We start from the raw sequence: 16,841 nt of genomic DNA, 5'->3' as shown, positions 1-16,841 counted from the left end.
GGTACTAGTACAAGGGGTCTCGTTATCCTAAAGATAGGTGAAACACACCGGAGCTTAGCTGCTGTGAGCCAGGTCATTGGCGAGCTAAGAAAAGCATAGGTGAAATACCTGAAATATGAAATGAGAACCAAAGTCCTGGATCGCAGATCCTGGATTTAGAGTTTGAGAACCCTAGAAGCTGTCCTTGGTCACATAGTGACTGATATCACCTGACCGTGATTGGGCGTCTCTTTTAGGCGCTTGTTCATGGGGATCACGTGACCATGAGCGACGGTACGTTTCATAACAGACAGGCAATTCCCTCTCCTGTCAGGCAATGTCAGGTAATGCCAGGTGAGGCCCAGGGAATGCCGGGCAATTTCCATCAGCTCAGGTAATGCAGGAAACCCATTGTCCAGATAGATACATTATTCACCATACAGCTTCCATTAGAATAAACTCGATTTAATACATATTTTATTCATAATTATTACAGTAAATGCAGCAGTCATACATGCATGGAAAGAAATTTGCGATCTGTTACAAAACAGAGGTATTGGAATGAAAGGGTATGATATGCAGTACCGAGCAAAAGATTCACAAACGAGTGAGAAAGCGGACCTGTGAGCATGCAATAGAGAAAGTATAAAGGATTGATGGTGAAATCGACGCTAGTAACATAACAGTGAGCCCACAGACTCGACGGGGAAAGACAGACAACACGTACGATTTTAATCCAGTTCCTCAAGCTCTGAGGCTTGTACTCGCATCGATGGGCTCTTCAATCTCTGATCTACCATCCTCGCTTAACAGAGGAGGAGTGGCAACCTGCGTCATGGCATGTCTCACAGCATGCTGCTGTGCGAGGAGATCCAGCGAAGATGGGCCCACATATAGTTGAGCTGAGTCCTCACTGCTTGGGCGAGGTCCCTTTCCAAATACTTCACTATGAAGAAAATATGTCAGTAACAGGTGAAGCTAATAATGGGCGAACTTACGCATTGTGGGCGAACTTACGCATTGTGAGCGAACTTACGCATTGTACCAAGCAAGTGTCTTCTCACGCCACTCGGGGTCTTCAAAGAGAGCAAGGATGAAATTGAAGAATTCTTCACTGCAGAAGTCGCTGTCTGCCTCAGTTCATTCGGACTTGTACGTTATTTGATGGGTGCATGGCAGATATTTGACTCTTGACTATCTGCAACATGGTTCTCCAGCTCCTCTGTAATTGCATCTTCATCCACTATGGCCTCATCCTGTTCATCCAGCATATCATCGTCAAAGCCATCCTCATCATCAGGATGCTCAGCACCAGTCTGGCCTGTGCACCGTTGTTGAATGCTACCAAAGGTGCCATGATATCGATCTATTGGTTCCGTTTGCACTTTTGCCCGTGGATTTTTTGTTCGATATCATGGCACCTTTGGTAGCATTCAACAACGGTGCACAGGCCAGACTGGTGCTGAGCATCCTGATGATGAGGATGGCTTTGACGATGATATGCTGGATGAACAGGATGAGGCCATAGTGGATGAAGATGCAATTACAGAGGAGCTCGAGAACCATGTTGCAGATAGTCAAGAGTCAAATATCCGCCATGCACCCATCAAAGTTTGAGAGTTTGCTGTAAAGCGAGCCTGCAATGAAAGTGGAATGAGATCAGGATACTAGAAATCGAAATTGCGTACCAAAGTTACAAGATACGCAATGTTGTATTCGTTGCATTCTTTCATGTGGTAATTGTAGGCGATAGGGTTACATCCACCTCCCTTCTTGTGCTCACCAGGGACCTTGTTCCTCGGCAGTTTGTCACTGCGAGGTCTCATGCACAGCGCTCGAAAGCACTAGATAGCGATAAGCATGGCAATACAGATAAACCTATCACTTACTGAAGCCAGCAGGTCACTCTTCAAGGCATTTTCATCAACAGCACACAGATTGTAACCATTCTCGGGATAGACCATCCATGGGAGATCTGTGGATGCAATGGGAATCTGGCCCTTGAGGACATCCTTGCAGAACCTGAAAACCTCACACTCAGATAAGATAACATCAGCAGAATAGTGAGTAACTTCTCAGGGTTCTCATCGAAGTGTTTGTGCATTCGACGAGGGCATAAAAAATGTGCAGTCACGAAGTGATGGAATCCTCGTGCTTCCTTCAGATGCTCAGAGTCGATGTACGGAATGTTTCTGATTGTCAGAACAAATCTGAATATGTTCTTCTTTACATTGCTGAGGTCGTCCGGCCATGCCGAATGGGCCTTGCGAGACAGCTTGAGAAGAAAGATGTGTATTGTGAGTAATTAAATTCATAAGCTGCAGCGACTCACGAAGGTGGCGAAGTGAACAAGGTCTTCTGGCTCATTCTCAAAATGCAAAACAAGCTTCGCCAGGCCAGGTATGATCCTCAGGAGAGTGCTGTAATGCTCGATGAGCTTTGAAGCACTCTCTTCATCACTAAACACTTTGTGAGCACTGCATATATGCATATATATGCACTCTGGAGTGCAGGAGATAAGTTATAATGTGGTAGACTCACAGATAAGGCCAGTCAGTGAGATCCCATGCATCCTTAGCTACACCATGACATGCTATGCTGACTTGCAGAGTCTGGAGAATGTCAATGAAAGGCCCCATGGCTCGAGGGATGAGACGGGCTGCATCACTCCATACGTCAAGCTTGCTCCTGCTTAAAACATTAGTACTGAACTCGCAACAACAAATGACTTACTTGTCTGCCTTGCTATAGTGCATCTCACGGATGAGCTTCTCGAAATGCCTCGGCTTGATGCCATCATCCTCCTGCTCCTTGTCTTCCTGTTGATCATCTTCATCTTGCTGGTTATCTTGTCCAGTGCTGTGCGAACATGACCTATATGGGACATCGTCATCAAAGAGATGTTCAACTAAGTGAGTGCTCGTTTGTAGTCTAGTACGATCATGTTGAATGTCTTCCTCTTCATCGCTGTAGATTATTGCTCGTGCCTTGTTGGGTGGCAGACGATTCTCATGGAGCTGAGGCATGGGGCGCTTTTGCGACGCTTTTGCACCCTTTGAGTGATTTTTGGACTTGCTGGAATGCTTCGCTGCGTGAGAAGAGTTGGCCATATGTTGATGTCGAGGAGCCTTGGCTGAGATTGAGCTGAGAGATATTTCTCTGAGATAGAGAGTGAAATGAGATCGCATCAGTGCCTGAACACATTTATACTTCATTCCGGCATTTGCCATGAGCAGACTATATGCGCCTCTCAATGCACGCGTCACTCAGATTACTGAGCCCATCATGCAACACCTCTCTGCACTTGATATCGAGACAATTTCTGCTATGTCTGCTGTTCCAACTGCCATCACTAACCTTCAGCGAGTTTCATCCTGACTACACTTCGCACTGGGCAAGATCAGAACCTTTTCTAACATCGTCACGAAGATCACTCGAGGTGCTCACCGATCAATTGCCCATCCTCGCATCTGCTCAGCTTCACGCACTCTTATTCGGCTGGCCTCTGCCTCTATAATCCTTGCACTCTCTTTGGTTCACCATGCAAAGGGCAATCTTGATACAAGCGAGTGCATTGGACGCTATCAGCGCATCTTGCAGGCCTGGAGAGTGCCGTAGAAGATGTGGATAAACTGGAGTATGAGGCTGAGAGGGAAGGATATATTCCTATTCCAGAGGACTTTCTTTCCGGGCCAAGGTAAGCATTCATAATGAGTACTTAAGCGATTAGAAGTCTCATGGCAGTAGGAGCGATAACATCCATATCTACAGAGTGTCAGTGTTCATGCCACCTCAAGCCATGCTCGATGCCTGGATTTCCACCTGGAAGTATATTCGGACCATCCGGCTTTGCAGGTCATGGGAGGCACGATCATCCGGTGGGCAAGATGTCAATGGAGGAGGCTGTCAAGTATTTGAAGTCCATTGGCCATGTTTAATGCGTACATCTCGTCTTACACTAGTGTTCTTTGTAATTACTGCTTGTAATTGTCTCATTGATCTCGCCTTATAGTACTGGATTTGACGATCACTTCACCTGCAAGCGAACTTAGCGCCTATGAGTAAGCGCCCATACACAACGAATTGTAGGGCGTTACCGTCAATCGAAATCACTTCAAAAAGCTTTCAACCCTTTCATTTCACGCTGGCTTCGTACGTCGCACACCGTGGTCGCCCCGTCCGATCACTGAAACGAAGATCACCCGCTGCAAAACCAACCGCGACCGACGCGCACCATCGGACTTCAAAAACCTCCGCGCGCTGAGGACATCGCCCTGTAAGTCTCGTCCGCGCATTCGCTGCACAACGCACTCACGCCAGCCTGCGCAGACGTTCGCGCAGACGTTTCGCAATCCCAAGGTACGTTATGGACCGACGGGCACAGCGTGACCTCACGTCGCGAGACGCATATGAATGTTTTCAGGCCATATCGAAAGATGGAAGGAGGAAATATATTTCGTGGACGAAGGGAATGTGAATGAGGTTAAATAGCTTGCGATGACGTACCTTGGACCGATGGGGGCATACGTGAACCGCGTTCCCGACACCCTACAACAGAGCGTGTAGCCACGAAGGACCGACCATGCACGGGAGCGAGCTCGCAGAGTTGAGAGATGAGTACTAAACGCAATGCACGCATAGCTGAGCCGCCTGCCGGCAAAACCGCTATCGCATCTGGGTTCGTGTGTTAGAAGGACATCTATGTGAAGGCTATGCACCTAGCGCCATCGCCGCCTTTTCGCCCTGCCTGCCGAATCCTCTCCCACATAGAGCATCCGGTGCGGTGCGCCTCGGCCTGTTCTCATCTCACGAGCTGCTGACCATGCTGCTTGCAGGGAGGAAGGGCACGGGAGTACGTCGTCGTCGCACCATGAGGTCAGTGCGCGTCTGGGCTTAGCCTTTCCATGAAACGTGAGTTCGAGTTGGAGATGTCAGCGAGTACGTGCCCGAGCGTGAGCGATGAACGTCGACTGTAAGAGCTCAAGTAGAGATGCGTGGGTCACGTAGAGCAACTTGGCGATTGACCGCGAGCGTCAGACGTGGCATTGAGCGTCAGGACCGAGTGATGGAGCGAAAGCGTGCACGAGAAAGTCGCAGCGGCGCGCGAGCGGTTATTCGAGAGTACATCGAGTCGACGGCGGGAAGGGGCAGAGGCCGTTTCAGCGGGGACGCGCACACAAGAGCAGTGATTGAACGCGTCAGATGAGCGAGAGAGGAGGCCTTGAAGAGAGACGTCATCTGAAGGGATCACTTCACCTGCAAGCGAACTTAGCGCCTATGAGTAAGCGCCCGTACACAACGAATTGTAGGGCATTTACCGTCAATCGAAATCACTTCAAAAAGCTTTCAACCCTTTCATGTGGCATCCATCACTCTGACAAAATCATTTATTTCGCTCCTGACAATGGACATCACCCACCATGTCCGTGTCAAGGGCATTGGATGCGATCACGTGATCTAAGCCTCCACGTCGCGACACGCATCTTGAAGTCACTTGGTTGAAGAGGCGCCGGGCGCCGGTTCCAAATGACACGAAAACTCAATCACAGTAGCGGAAGATGCGGTGTGTATCACTTATGCTAACGTAGCTCTATATTACATCTCTGCAGCCTCATGTTGGTGAACAGCAACAACGCAGGCAAGAGCCAAATAGGATGAATCACTTAAAGAAACGAACGACTTCGAGCATTGTCGTAAAATGATGAATACATGTTGCAGCTACCGGAAGCTGTCCCAGACTTCTTCCATGTCATCTCGAGACCCCACCCAGACGTTGGGCCCTCGTTCTGTTGCCATACATGGCCTACCGCAGGGTAAGTCTCTGATCCGCCACAAGATGAAAACATCGCTGACTGTGTGGGTGCATGCATTGTCGAAAATGAGGTTGAGGCATCCATCATCTGAGAAGAACCATCGCTGGTGAGGGCAGCTCCAGCAAGTGCAGGACATGGTGCGGATGTCGTCGAACGAGAAACCTCGGTCTTTGTGCCTTACCGATAATCACTGATGGTGTATGAGCAAATACTGCGATGGCTGAGAAGATGTGTGGGGTATGCTGACACGATCGCATCAGTGGAGATCGTGTTTATGGTGATGGTCGACCAGAAGAAGCATAGTGGGTAGAAGGCCGATTCATTGTGGCTACGCATAAGATCGACGCGGATGTTTGGTCTGGTGATTCGAGCCATACGGTCCATTCCCTGTTTCAACCAGGGGTACGGTTGCTCCTGATTCTCCTCATCTGATGCATCTATGACATATTCGATCACGAAACCCAGTAAGTTGCTGATGTAGTCGAGTACCACATCCCACTGACTATGTGGCGTGTATAGATCGTAGTCATTAAGCTGCCACAAAGCGTCGACGAGTAACAGTCTGGCAGCAGCGGAACCGGACAGTATGGTGCCGGTGTCGTGCATCGTGGCGCGGAAGTCGTCGGTGTCCTCGGAGATGATGCAAACCGGTGAATGTAACAGTTGCATGAATAGAAAGCAAATATGACGAACTAAACATGACAGAGAACCCGCTGACATCGTCGGAAAGACAGACACAAGATCTTCAATTGGCTTCCCCCACCGAAGGAGTAGCCAGGCCCGTAACGCGATGTGACCACACATGCTTAAAATTGTCACCCCCCACCGGGAGGGTGCTATAGACATCAGCATAATGAATACGCGAATCATGTAACCCGTTCACTGAAGACGGCAGAGGCAGCAGCGGAGGAATGAACAAGAACAAACAGGTGTAGTACACAACGAGAGCGACGACTGTGAAGGAAGGAGACACGACATAATCAGCGCTGCAGACATCGCCACAGAGGAGTGGACAAAATACCGGTGAAGCAGATATCGAATGCATTAATAATACACCTGGTGAACGACATGGAGAGTGACATGAGGATGTCCAGCACAGAGAAGACAGGAGGTAGAAAGCAATGAGGCCTGAGGAGCCGGATATTGCGAATAAGGGCAAGTTGTGGAATGAAAACAATATTTCGTAGGAGGAAATATTCCGTATGAACCAAAGCAATATTTCATATGAACTGTGCACAAAACGGGCCGAATCGCACCTTAGGGATCACGTAAGCACAGGCCATCCCCGTACGTCAATAGCCAAATTTGTCATTTGGTCTAAGCCTCCACGTCGCAACACGCGTCTTGAAGTCATCAATTCAATTCTGAGCTCTCCGCTACTCACTCACTCCGCTATTCATTCTCTTTGCTGCTTCATCCACATACTCTAGAAGCTGAGACGATGCCTAATTCTATCTGCTATGCCTGCAATAAGGCCTGTAAAGATGCCCGTGGACTCACACTGCACTACAAGGTCTGCAAAGCAATCAAGGCAGCTACTGTTGCCTCCGTAAAGAAGCGCGTAGCAAAGAAGGAGGCAGACAGGGCATCCAAGGTTCCAAGGCTAGCAGATGTAGAGCAGGATAGTGTTGGAAGTGGCTGACTGACAGCACTTTCGGTAGAACGCACTCAACGCGTCGGGAGGGACGAGCGCCAAGTGACGGCTGAAATGCGTCGCAGGGCAGTATCTGGAAATGGAGCGGGCGAGTACGGAAGGGTGGAAAAGCATATAAGTACGCACCTGTAGTACCAAGGCCCCAGTCATTTGTGGCCTCACCAGCCTCTCACTCCCTTTGCGCCCATGAGACGGGAAGGTGCCGGCTGGCTAACACCCTTGCCGCACCACGATTTCCTAGAGATAGAGTGGTAATGGAAGAGCAAGTGAACATTGTGAGTTATAGCTAAGATTGAAGCGTGAATCCTTAATGACCTTAGTAGCCGGATGAGCCTCGTTTGGAATTTCTTGAAGGCTCATCTACAGGAATAGTGTCTCATGAAGATCCACCCATTTCTCTCAGCCGCAGTGGTCGCAGAAGACGTGCACCTCGTGCCCTTGAGGACTTTCTTCCATCCACCACACGTGGTCCACCAGCTCATATAGCACGACCTCCAACTGCTGCTTCTTCTCACCTGAAACAAACTCATGCTGTCACTGTGGAGGAGGTTCCTGATGAATCCGACATCTCACAGATGCCTCCAGTCACAGTACTTGAGCACGATATGAAGCCAAACGTGTTTGGTGTATTCCGTCGCTATGCATCCAAGCCGACCGGTATGGCTTGTGACATCACATCTCTCGATGACACTTGTGACTCTCCTCATCTGGCCAAGAACAAAGGCAAAGAGCGAGCATGAGAATGGTACCACCCCTTCCAGAACTCCACTATCACTCGTGTTGTCATGTGGGGGAACACAGGTTCCAACCTGAAGTCCAACAAAGAGCTCAATTGACTTGTGCATGATGTCATTCTGGCTGACGACTTTAACCCTGATGATCTTCATGGCTTTCGAGCTTCAAAAGAACTCTCTCGCTTGGATTCTACAGACTCCGGTGACAGTTTCTTCTCTGCTTCTGCAGGCTGGAGAAAGTACTCCATCAAGATACCCGTGCCAAAAGAGAAGGTCAAGCTACCTGAAGAAAATGCTCCTACATTCGAAGTGGGAGATATTCATATGCATCATCTTGTCGATATCATTCGGGAGGTCTGTGAGGACCCTGATGCAAAGACGTACAACTGGCGGTCATTCAAGGAGTTCTGGCAATGTCCAAAGGATGACAGCTGCACTTCAAGAGGATCCTCAGTAGATCAGATGCCAGCTGAGACAGAGAATGTACGCATCTATAGTGAGCTCTACAATTCGGATGTGATGCTCGAGGAAGACGCAAAGATTCATGCATGACCTCGTGAACCTGGAGATCCAGATGATGTGGAGCCTGCTGTTGTTCCAATCATGCTGTGGTTGGATGCTACACATCTTGCCAATTTTGGCACGGCTTCCCTCTGGCCCATCTATGCTTACTTTGGCTTTCAGTCAAAGTATCAGCGTGCCCAGCGACACTCGCGTTCATCACACCATCTTGCCTATATACCTAAAGTACGTCGTACTTGTTTCTCATGTCATCTGATTGAAAAAGCTTATCGTCACCTATAGTTACCTGATGACTTTCAAGACTGGTACGAGGAGACATATGGGGAGCCTGCAAGTGCAGATGTCCTTCGCTTTTGCAGACGTGAGCTGTATCATGTGATCTGGCTACTTCAGCTGGATCCTGAGTTCATGCATGCCTATGAACATGGAATTCTTCTTCGTTGTGGAGATGGAGTCCTTCGTCGACTATTTCCGAGGTTCTTTACATATTCTGCAGATTATCCTGAGAAGTAAGTGATATAGGGTTTATTTTCATTATTTATTGCACTGACTTCTCACAAGGATACTTCTCGCATGCATCCGCTATCTTGCACGATGCCCGTGCCCACGCTGTCTCATCAAGAAGGCTGACATTCCAGATATGGGTTCACATATGGACATGCTCTGACAGGCAAAGTTTCGTGCAGATTCACACCCTGTACAGTACGATATTATGAAGACGCGACGTTGGATATTCGAGAAGGGCTATGGCCCCGGAAGCAAACACATCGCAAATGTCTTAGATCACTACTCATTGGTGCCAAGCAGGGTACGTTTAATGCATGTCTATTATATGATCTTCGACATTGATTGTTTTATTATTTGTTCTAGAGTGCATTCTCTATTCGTTTATCAGAGTTTGGATTCGACTTCTATCCAATGTTCGTAGTCGACCTCATTCATGAATTCGAGCTTGGTGTTTGGAAAGCGATCCTCACACATCTGCTGCAGATCCTCTATGCTGAGGGTAACAACACAATTCAAAGATCCAACAAGAGGCACGTATTGACTGTTCTCCACTGCTGACTGGCTTCTCACTTTTCACTAGGTTTTGCAAGGTTCCAACGTTTGGACGAGACACAGTTCGTCACTTTGGCAACAATGTGTCAGGCTTGAAAAAGCTTGCTGCGTGTGACTATGAAGACATCCTTCAGGTATATTTCTCTCCATTCTGCACTCAGCAAGGCTCTAAATATGATTGTTTATGTTGCAGCGCATAATTCTGCTTATTGAAAAGCTCCTGCCAGCTCCTCACAACGACATGGTAATTGATATTCTCTTCAAACTAGCTACATGGCATGTCCATGCGAAGCTCTGTTTACACATGTCAAAAAGTCTTCTGCTGTTCCGCCAGTCAACAAAACGTCTTGGTATGGTTGTACGCCAGTTCCGCAATACAACATGTGACACATATCACACCATGGAGCTGCCAAAGGAAGAGGCTGCACGTGGACATCGAGAAGCTACGATGAGTGCTAATGTGAAGTTGTCTGCGACTTGGAAGCAAAACGCAGCTGCACCAAGGGGTCCCAAAGTGAAGAAACTCAATCTGCAGACTTACAAGTGGCACGCACTGCCTGACTATCCACCAACCATCGAACGATATGGAACTACAGACAACTACACATCTCAAATCGTATGTACCATCATTTTTTGCGTAATATTCAAATGAATGACATGGTTATCTAACTTGATAGGGTGAGGAGGAACATCGAACAGTCAAGACGGACTACGATAGGACGAACAAGAACAACGCCACAGGTCAGATAGCAAGACAGCAGCATCATAAGATGGCATTGCACCAAATCCAGTGAAGTGACGATAGACTATCTCATGGGAAGAAGAAGAAACTACTGCGAGCCAAGAAGAAGGTCAACTGCGATAAGGAACGGAATTTCTCAGATTTGAGGAACAAAGGAAGTTTGCTAGGCACTGCTGGGCTACGTGGAGCAACACTCGATTTTGCAGTTGATGAGCCACTTCCTTTCACATCTCCTGAAGCACGCTTTCACATTTCTGACTCACAGAGGTATTCCGAAGATATTACCTCATGGCTTCAATCAAACAGAAATGACCCTGCCTGCACAGTAAGCATTTCATCTGTCATGGTTTCTAAATGCTGACATTTTCACAGAATTTCCTTCTGCTCCTCAAGGACCACATCCTTGGTCGCTTGCGTGGGCGTCCATATGATGGCGATGAAAGAGGTTTTTCTCACCAGGATCACCACACGATGATCTTCGAGAAAAATCAAATGTATTTCCATAAGGTATTGCGAGTCAATTACACTACATATGATATGCGCTGCATGCAAGATTCCATCAATCCACACACCCACCCAAATATTATGGTTGCTGCACACGAAGAAGACGACGACAATAATCCTGAGGCAAGCAAGCATCCATACTGGTATGCTCGCATCATCGGTATCTTCCATGTCAACGTAAGGCATACTGGACCATTCTGAACATCAGATGAAGTACAACGAATGGAGGTTCTCTGGGTTCACTGGTACGGACGAGACATTGATGCTCTAGAAGGCTTCGAGACACAGCATCTGCATCGCATTGGGTTCATTGACGGCAGCGATCCTAACGCATTCGGGTTTCTCAATCCTGCAGTCATCATACGAGCTGCACACATCATCCCAGCATTCGCTTATGGAAGGACAGCAGACTTGCTACCAGCGTCACCCTGTGCAAGACTGCCAGAGGAAGAAGATATGGACTATGAATTTTATTACGTGAATATGTGAGTTGCTCATTTTCTATGCTATGATCTTTATTCTACTCATCTGTTTTATCTGTTTGATAGGTTTGTTGATCGCAACATGTTCATGCGCTATCTAGGTGGTGGTATAGGACACAAAGGTACTGTCGTGCACATACCTGTATGTTTCACAGAAGCATCCGATGAAGTCGAAGACAATGAAATGGATAGATCAACTGTGGGTTCCAATGATACATTGGCTGTGCAAGATGACTCGGAGGGCCGCAGTGTTAGCGAAGAAGATGGGATGGAGGAGGAACTCGAAGATGAGGAGCTTGACTATGGCTACATGCTTGACGAAGATGACAACGATGATGGTCTCGAGGCAGCGATAGTGGGAGACATTGGACCCGAAGATGGTGAGGACCTTGTGTTGGATGATGAGGATGACAATAATGACATCCCTTTTGCGGCACTATAGTAAGTAATCATTTCTTAGTGGCAGTTTGCTCTTTTTGGGACCTGATGGTAGTACATGTACTACGTCCTTGTGTGTTTGCACGAGAGTCACACTAGGCCAGTAAATCTTAATGATATTATCTTATGCTCGTAGTTTTATTCGCATCAGTACAAGGACATCTACACTGCTGAGACTATCTGAAAAGACTCCGGACATGATAGAGAACGAGTGGAAAACCCGATATATACCGTGCCATTATCTGTGGATACCTGTTGAATACTAGTCAGATAATGCCAGACAGAGTCAGGCAATGCATACCTGTCTGGGATAATTAGCCGGACACTATGAGACATTGCCTGACATTATCTGACATTGTCTGGCATTGCCATATTGCGGGGGGGAATTGCCTACCTAAGTCTGTGTTATCGGCCCAGATCGGTGTTCGACATTTTTGCTGATGGAGATCTCATGTCCCAGTGCGTGCACAGGGTGGCTATGATCTGGAAAAGTCGTATCCAAAGTCGTACCTAGTTGGATTCGAAACTATGTTACGGTCTGAAACAGCTTACGAGTCACATTTTCAAACTCAGTCATTTGGAACAAAACAGTTCTAAATTCCTACGAATAGTCATCCATTGAATGCAGGTTTGTTGTACAAGGCAACTATGCCGATAATAGACGACCCGTGAACCCTATGCGTGCATCCCCTTTTGATTCCGTACAAGAACCTTGAGGTCATCAAAAGCGAGCGAGGATGCACAGATCAAGAATGAGCCGCCGTGGGGGAAATTGCGCTTATGAGTCAGTGTCATGTGCCACAGTACAGTCGAGGCCGGTGCAGTAGGTGCGTGTATTCTCGAGGCTGAGCCTATGCCATCCTTAGCTTCCTGCGTATATCTAAAGATGATGCATGCTTCCACGATGAACAACATACCGTCGTATGGAGGCCTACGACGTTCGGCATCGAAGGTTGAATTTTGAATGAGGGTAACCGGATTCATGATGCTTCTTTGGACCGCTCGTCACAAGTTCTTGTTATTTGTTAGCCGCTCGTTGGCGGTCTCAAGAGGTGGAATGATCAACGACGTAGACGCGCATAGATATAAATTGAAAACCTTAGCAGCTGATGATGATAAGAAAAGTCCGAGGATCCTCGGACCCAGCTGATGTGATTAGCATCACCTCTTTGTTCTCCGCCATTGTATCATTTGTTGAGTCATACGATGCCTGCATCGCCAGGAAGGCCGCAATAAAGCCAACGTTGCAACGAAAGTCGAGCAGCCTGTGAGTGATCCCGGGATTCAGATGAGTTTGCGATCACGCTCTTCGAACCGGTCTCACAGACGGGGCCCCCGACAAGAGGCTCTGAGAAAGGGTTCTGATCAGATCATATAAATGTATTGAGAAGGCGACAGAAGTGATGGATGGAGCGTACACAGTGGGGGTGGGGTATTCTCACTGGAGTTGTCCAGACACAGAAGCTCGTCGGGATCTGCTACAACCACGGGACCCGGAGGCGTCCTCTGATATCAATACCAATGCTAAGTGCTAGTCATCCTCCTCACGAGCAAATCCTGGTTCGGACAGTGGTACCATATACAAGGACATCACACATACCCTCTCGAGCGGAAATGAGCTACTTACTCGCAATTGAAATGAGCGGCCAGCGTGCCGTAAATTATCAGAATGTATGGGACTACCTGAGAAGATGCAGTTGGTCTAGCAAGCCGGAGGACTAATGGGACATCAAATGCACCGAGAGTCCCGAGGTACGTTGATGACGGCATGAAGAGGCATGTGCACCGCAGAGCATGAGGACTCGCAATCCAGCATACTCCGTTAGTCGGCTCCCGAGTGCAGATTGCGTGCACGTCCTTCCATACTTAGCAGTTCAAGCGTGCTCCATATGGTTGTAACGTCTCCGGCGGTGAACTAGGCGTGGGTAGATAGTGGCGAACCTAGACAGTCGGCTGCAATAAATGGGCGAGTAGTTTGAGCAGCTGATCGCTTCACTGTCGCTCTCACCGATGAGGAGCCAGAGCAACCTATCTTGACGCCGCATGACGGGCTGCGCAGACCGGTACAGTGGAAGCGAGCCCAGCTGCATAGGCCTGATAAAGTCCGAGAAAATGGTGAGGGTTGTCATTTGGCGCCCCTCCGTTCAACATGAACCAACCTGTAGGACTCGAGGTGGATATCATTGTGGCTGGAGGTAAGGGAGAAATGCACAACGTGGCGGACCCTCGAAACGTGCTTCAAATCTATTCGCAGGTGGCACAAGTGGTTGTGTGCTCGCAAGCCGGCTGGCAGAAGAATTCCCTGATCTCAGCATCCTCATCGTTGAAGCCGGCCCGTCTACGCAAGATGACGTCGCACATATCCAGCCTGCACGGTATCGCAGCCACATGCGTCCTGACTCCACCACTATGAAGTTCTACGCCAGCAAGGAAAGCGAATATCTTGATGGACGGTCGGTTATTGTCCCAACCGCCCAGTGTCTGGGAGGAGGGTCCAGCGTTAACTGTATGCCGTCTGTGCTTCGCGTTCGGTGTTCCTGACTGTACCTTTGGTAGGGATGATGTATGCGAGGGCTTGCGTTTCTGACTATGACGACTGGGAGAACGTTCATGGTAACAAAGGGTGGGGATATAAGGATCTCCTGCCGTTCTTACGCAAGGTGCGACATCTGCCAATCACAACCAAAGCATATAAGATGCTCAGACCTGTATAACATAGATGGAGACATACCAAATCGAGTCAGGAAAGGAAACGCATGGCGATTCCGGTCCGCTCAAGGTATCCTGGGGAGGGTATCGCGGAAACTTGGAAGGACAATTTCTCGACGTCGCGGCCAAGTATGACCCGGAGCGCGGCAGCACAGACGATGTCAACGCGATGACTGAATGCAATGTTTATGGGGTGGGTTCCTGCTCCTGGCCCTGCTTCGCTGGAACATTGATGAATATCACTCGCAGCGAAATCCAAAGTGCGTCGTGAGCCAACATATGTGAAGACAGCACTCACATTCTTCCAGGTGGATTGATGCCACAAACGGGAGACGACAGGATGTGCCGCATCAATACTTGTACAAGCTGTTGAATTCCACAAAGTTAACCGTCATCACCGAGCACGTTGTCAAGCGGGTCATCTGCAGGTAATCACAATCTTCCATAGATCTCGTGAAGGTCCTTACACGCCCTTTTTTGGGTAGGAACGAACGCGCAGTTGGCATCGAGTATGTTTCTAAGCATGAATCGGGGCCAGGAGCTAAGCAGCAGATCCACACTGTCCATGCACGTCGCCTGGTCGTTATCTCGGCCGGAGCTTTCGGATCCCCTGGAATCCTGGAGCGATCGGGCATAGGCGGAGAGAAGCTGTTGCGGGACCTCAGTATTGACACAATTGTGGACCTCCCTGGCGTGGGGGAGAATTATAATGGTGGGTGACAAAATGCGTTCAAAGGTGGAGACCAGACCCAATGCCTTCGTAGACCATGTAGGGCTCTTTGCGCCATATGTCGCTGACGACAAGGCAGATACGCATGATGCGCTTGAAAGGAATGATCCAGATGAGGTTGATAGTAAGACATTCCGCATTTTGGTTACGGTATCCGTCAACTTTATTTCACCTTGACTTGCAGAATGGAACGCTCAATGGTTCGAGGACGGTACCGGAATGATGGCTGCCAAGTAGGTGCTTATAGTGTGCGGAAGTCGAGATTGATCACGACCACAATAATGCACAGTGGTCTCGACGCAGTCATCAAGTTGCGCCCGACGATGCAAGAACTGCAAGATATTGGTCCCGATTTTCACTCGCGATGGGCTGAGGCTTTCGAGGACGCAACTGATCGACCGGTGATGTGGTTTGGCACTGGCGCTTGGTGGGTGGTTTCGCCGTTGTCTAAAAGCAGCGTTTACCCTTGTATGCGCTTGCATAGGTACGGAAAGGAACCCGTTGACGTTCCCTCCGGAAAGTATTGGAACGTCTGTTACTTCCTGCTGCGGCCGTCATCGATAGGATACGTCCACATCACCTCTGCGGACAACGTCCATGCTCCTCCAGACTTTGATCCTAAATTTCTCAGCTGGCGAGTGCTACCTCTTGCGTAGCCTCCTTAATTCTGACAGGGCGGTGCAGCAAAGACGATCTCGCTCTGCTACGGTGGCTTTACAAGCGTAGCCGCGAGTTTGCGCGCCGTCTGCCGTACTATCGTGGCGAGTACTTGCCCGGTCATCCGAATTTTGCACCTCACAGCGCAGCGGCGGGCCGTGCGAGTGCGCAGCCCGTGGAGATCTCTGCGCCGAACCTGGTTTTCAACGAGGAGGATGATAAGGCGATAGATGATCATACGCGTGCTTCTGTGAGCACTATATGGCATTCCGTAAGTCGTCCGTCACAGCTCGATCCACGGTTATGCAGTGATGCGGAATTCTTCTTCAATATAGCTAGGTACCTGCGCCATGAAAGCGCGAAACAAGGGTGGTGTGGTAGACTCGCAGCTGAACGTATATGGTGTTCAGGGCCTGAAAGTAGCGGGTAAGAGCATTGCATTGGAGGAGAGCCATTATAATGTGTGACTGCCACAGACATGTCTATCGCGCCGGCCAACGTCGCCTCGGTACGTTTCGTGCATGCTCCTGTAGAAATTGAAATAATCTAATTGATGAATGATGCAGAACACTTACTCCACTGCGCTTGTGATAGGGGAGAAAGCAGCACAGATTATTATTAAAGAGATACGCAGTCACATTCCTCTCTTACACTTGTAACCCACCTCGTAGATGTACCTGCGCGGTCAATTCTTGCCGTTATGTGTTGTCATTTTTATCATTTATAGTGATGCATTTTTTGTCCGAGGAACATCGCGTAATGACTTTGTACAGCATGCAATGATGATCACTGTCGGTGCCTTCGGACGCAATTCAAAA

General features: G+C 48.7%; 8 protein-coding genes across 8 annotated transcripts; 5 read left to right on the top strand and 3 right to left on the bottom strand.

The window, feature by feature from the left end:
- Window positions 1-723: 723 nt before the first annotated feature.
- On the bottom strand, window positions 724-3,005 carry LAESUDRAFT_762119 (uncharacterized protein; the record flags this gene model as incomplete). The annotated part of the gene is made up of 5 exons (XM_040913034.1): window positions 724-925; window positions 978-991; window positions 2,312-2,438; window positions 2,521-2,667; window positions 2,713-3,005. 5 exons carry the CDS (start codon window positions 3,003-3,005, stop codon window positions 724-726), a joined length of 783 nt encoding a protein of 260 aa, XP_040761081.1.
- Window positions 3,006-4,140: 1,135 nt separating this feature from the next.
- Window positions 4,141-4,858, bottom strand: LAESUDRAFT_374173 (uncharacterized protein). Its single transcript, XM_040902222.1, has 4 exons — window positions 4,698-4,858; window positions 4,486-4,644; window positions 4,291-4,369; window positions 4,141-4,239 (listed from the first exon to the last, which is right to left on the bottom strand). Exons 1-3 carry the CDS (start codon window positions 4,745-4,747, stop codon window positions 4,291-4,293), a joined length of 288 nt encoding a protein of 95 aa, XP_040761080.1. The 5' UTR covers window positions 4,748-4,858; the 3' UTR covers window positions 4,141-4,239.
- A 1,111-nt stretch (window positions 4,859-5,969) lies between these two features.
- LAESUDRAFT_790301 (uncharacterized protein) lies at window positions 5,970-6,482 on the bottom strand (the record flags this gene model as incomplete). The annotated part of the gene is made up of 1 exon (XM_040913920.1): window positions 5,970-6,482. Exon 1 carries the CDS (start codon window positions 6,459-6,461, stop codon window positions 5,970-5,972), a length of 492 nt encoding a protein of 163 aa, XP_040761079.1. The 5' UTR covers window positions 6,462-6,482.
- A 2,502-nt stretch (window positions 6,483-8,984) lies between these two features.
- LAESUDRAFT_660046 (uncharacterized protein) lies at window positions 8,985-9,369 on the top strand (the record flags this gene model as incomplete). Its single annotated transcript, XM_040904845.1, has 2 exons — window positions 8,985-9,211; window positions 9,264-9,369. Coding segments are annotated over 2 exons (333 nt in total), but the record flags the coding sequence as incomplete, so codon positions are not given.
- Window positions 9,370-9,411: 42 nt separating this feature from the next.
- LAESUDRAFT_660054 (uncharacterized protein) lies at window positions 9,412-9,961 on the top strand (the record flags this gene model as incomplete). Its single annotated transcript, XM_040904847.1, has 3 exons — window positions 9,412-9,510; window positions 9,573-9,752; window positions 9,800-9,961. Coding segments are annotated over 3 exons (441 nt in total), but the record flags the coding sequence as incomplete, so codon positions are not given.
- LAESUDRAFT_660039 (uncharacterized protein) lies at window positions 9,946-10,413 on the top strand (the record flags this gene model as incomplete). The annotated part of the gene is made up of 1 exon (XM_040904844.1): window positions 9,946-10,413. The coding sequence occupies one exon, from the start codon at window positions 9,946-9,948 to the stop codon at window positions 10,411-10,413; it is 468 nt and encodes a 155-aa protein (XP_040761076.1).
- Window positions 10,414-10,708: 295 nt separating this feature from the next.
- LAESUDRAFT_659955 (uncharacterized protein) lies at window positions 10,709-11,208 on the top strand (the record flags this gene model as incomplete). The annotated part of the gene is made up of 2 exons (XM_040904838.1): window positions 10,709-10,828; window positions 10,876-11,208. Coding segments are annotated over 2 exons (453 nt in total), but the record flags the coding sequence as incomplete, so codon positions are not given.
- Window positions 11,209-13,863: 2,655 nt separating this feature from the next.
- Window positions 13,864-16,746, top strand: LAESUDRAFT_374105 (GMC oxidoreductase). The gene is made up of 15 exons (XM_040902221.1): window positions 13,864-14,122; window positions 14,182-14,433; window positions 14,484-14,587; window positions 14,647-14,829; window positions 14,886-14,896; window positions 14,945-15,064; window positions 15,122-15,348; window positions 15,401-15,490; window positions 15,551-15,599; window positions 15,656-15,793; window positions 15,851-16,000; window positions 16,051-16,294; window positions 16,359-16,449; window positions 16,500-16,531; window positions 16,590-16,746. The coding sequence occupies exons 1-15, from the start codon at window positions 14,077-14,079 to the stop codon at window positions 16,680-16,682; spliced, it is 1,830 nt and encodes a 609-aa protein (XP_040761074.1). The 5' UTR covers window positions 13,864-14,076; the 3' UTR covers window positions 16,683-16,746.
- Window positions 16,747-16,841: the final 95 nt, after the last annotated feature.

The sequence above is a fragment of the Laetiporus sulphureus genome (assembly GCF_001632365.1).
Source record: "Laetiporus sulphureus 93-53 unplaced genomic scaffold LAESUscaffold_41, whole genome shotgun sequence".
Lineage (NCBI taxonomy): Eukaryota > Fungi > Basidiomycota > Agaricomycetes > Polyporales > Laetiporaceae > Laetiporus > Laetiporus sulphureus.
The sequence above is the reverse complement of the archived record's forward strand: the minus strand, read 5'-3'. Positions and strand labels throughout refer to the sequence as shown.

Coding starts and splice junctions, on each gene's coding strand:
- LAESUDRAFT_374173 (XM_040902222.1), bottom strand. CDS start 4,747: ATGTGGGAGAGGATTCGGCAGGCAGGGCGAAAAGGCGGCGATGGCGCT. Junction 4,645..4,697: donor AAAGGCGGCGATGGCGCTAG/GTGCATAGCCTT, acceptor CAGATGCGATAG/CGGTTTTGCCGGCAGGCGGC. Junction 4,370..4,485: donor TATGCCCCCATCGGTCCAAG/GTACGTCATCGC, acceptor TCGCGACGTGAG/GTCACGCTGTGCCCGTCGGT.
- LAESUDRAFT_374105 (XM_040902221.1), top strand. CDS start 14,077: ATGAACCAACCTGTAGGACTCGAGGTGGATATCATTGTGGCTGGAG. Junction 14,123..14,181: donor GGATATCATTGTGGCTGGAG/GTAAGGGAGAAA, acceptor ATCTATTCGCAG/GTGGCACAAGTGGTTGTGTG. Junction 14,588..14,646: donor TCCTGCCGTTCTTACGCAAG/GTGCGACATCTG, acceptor TGTATAACATAG/ATGGAGACATACCAAATCGA.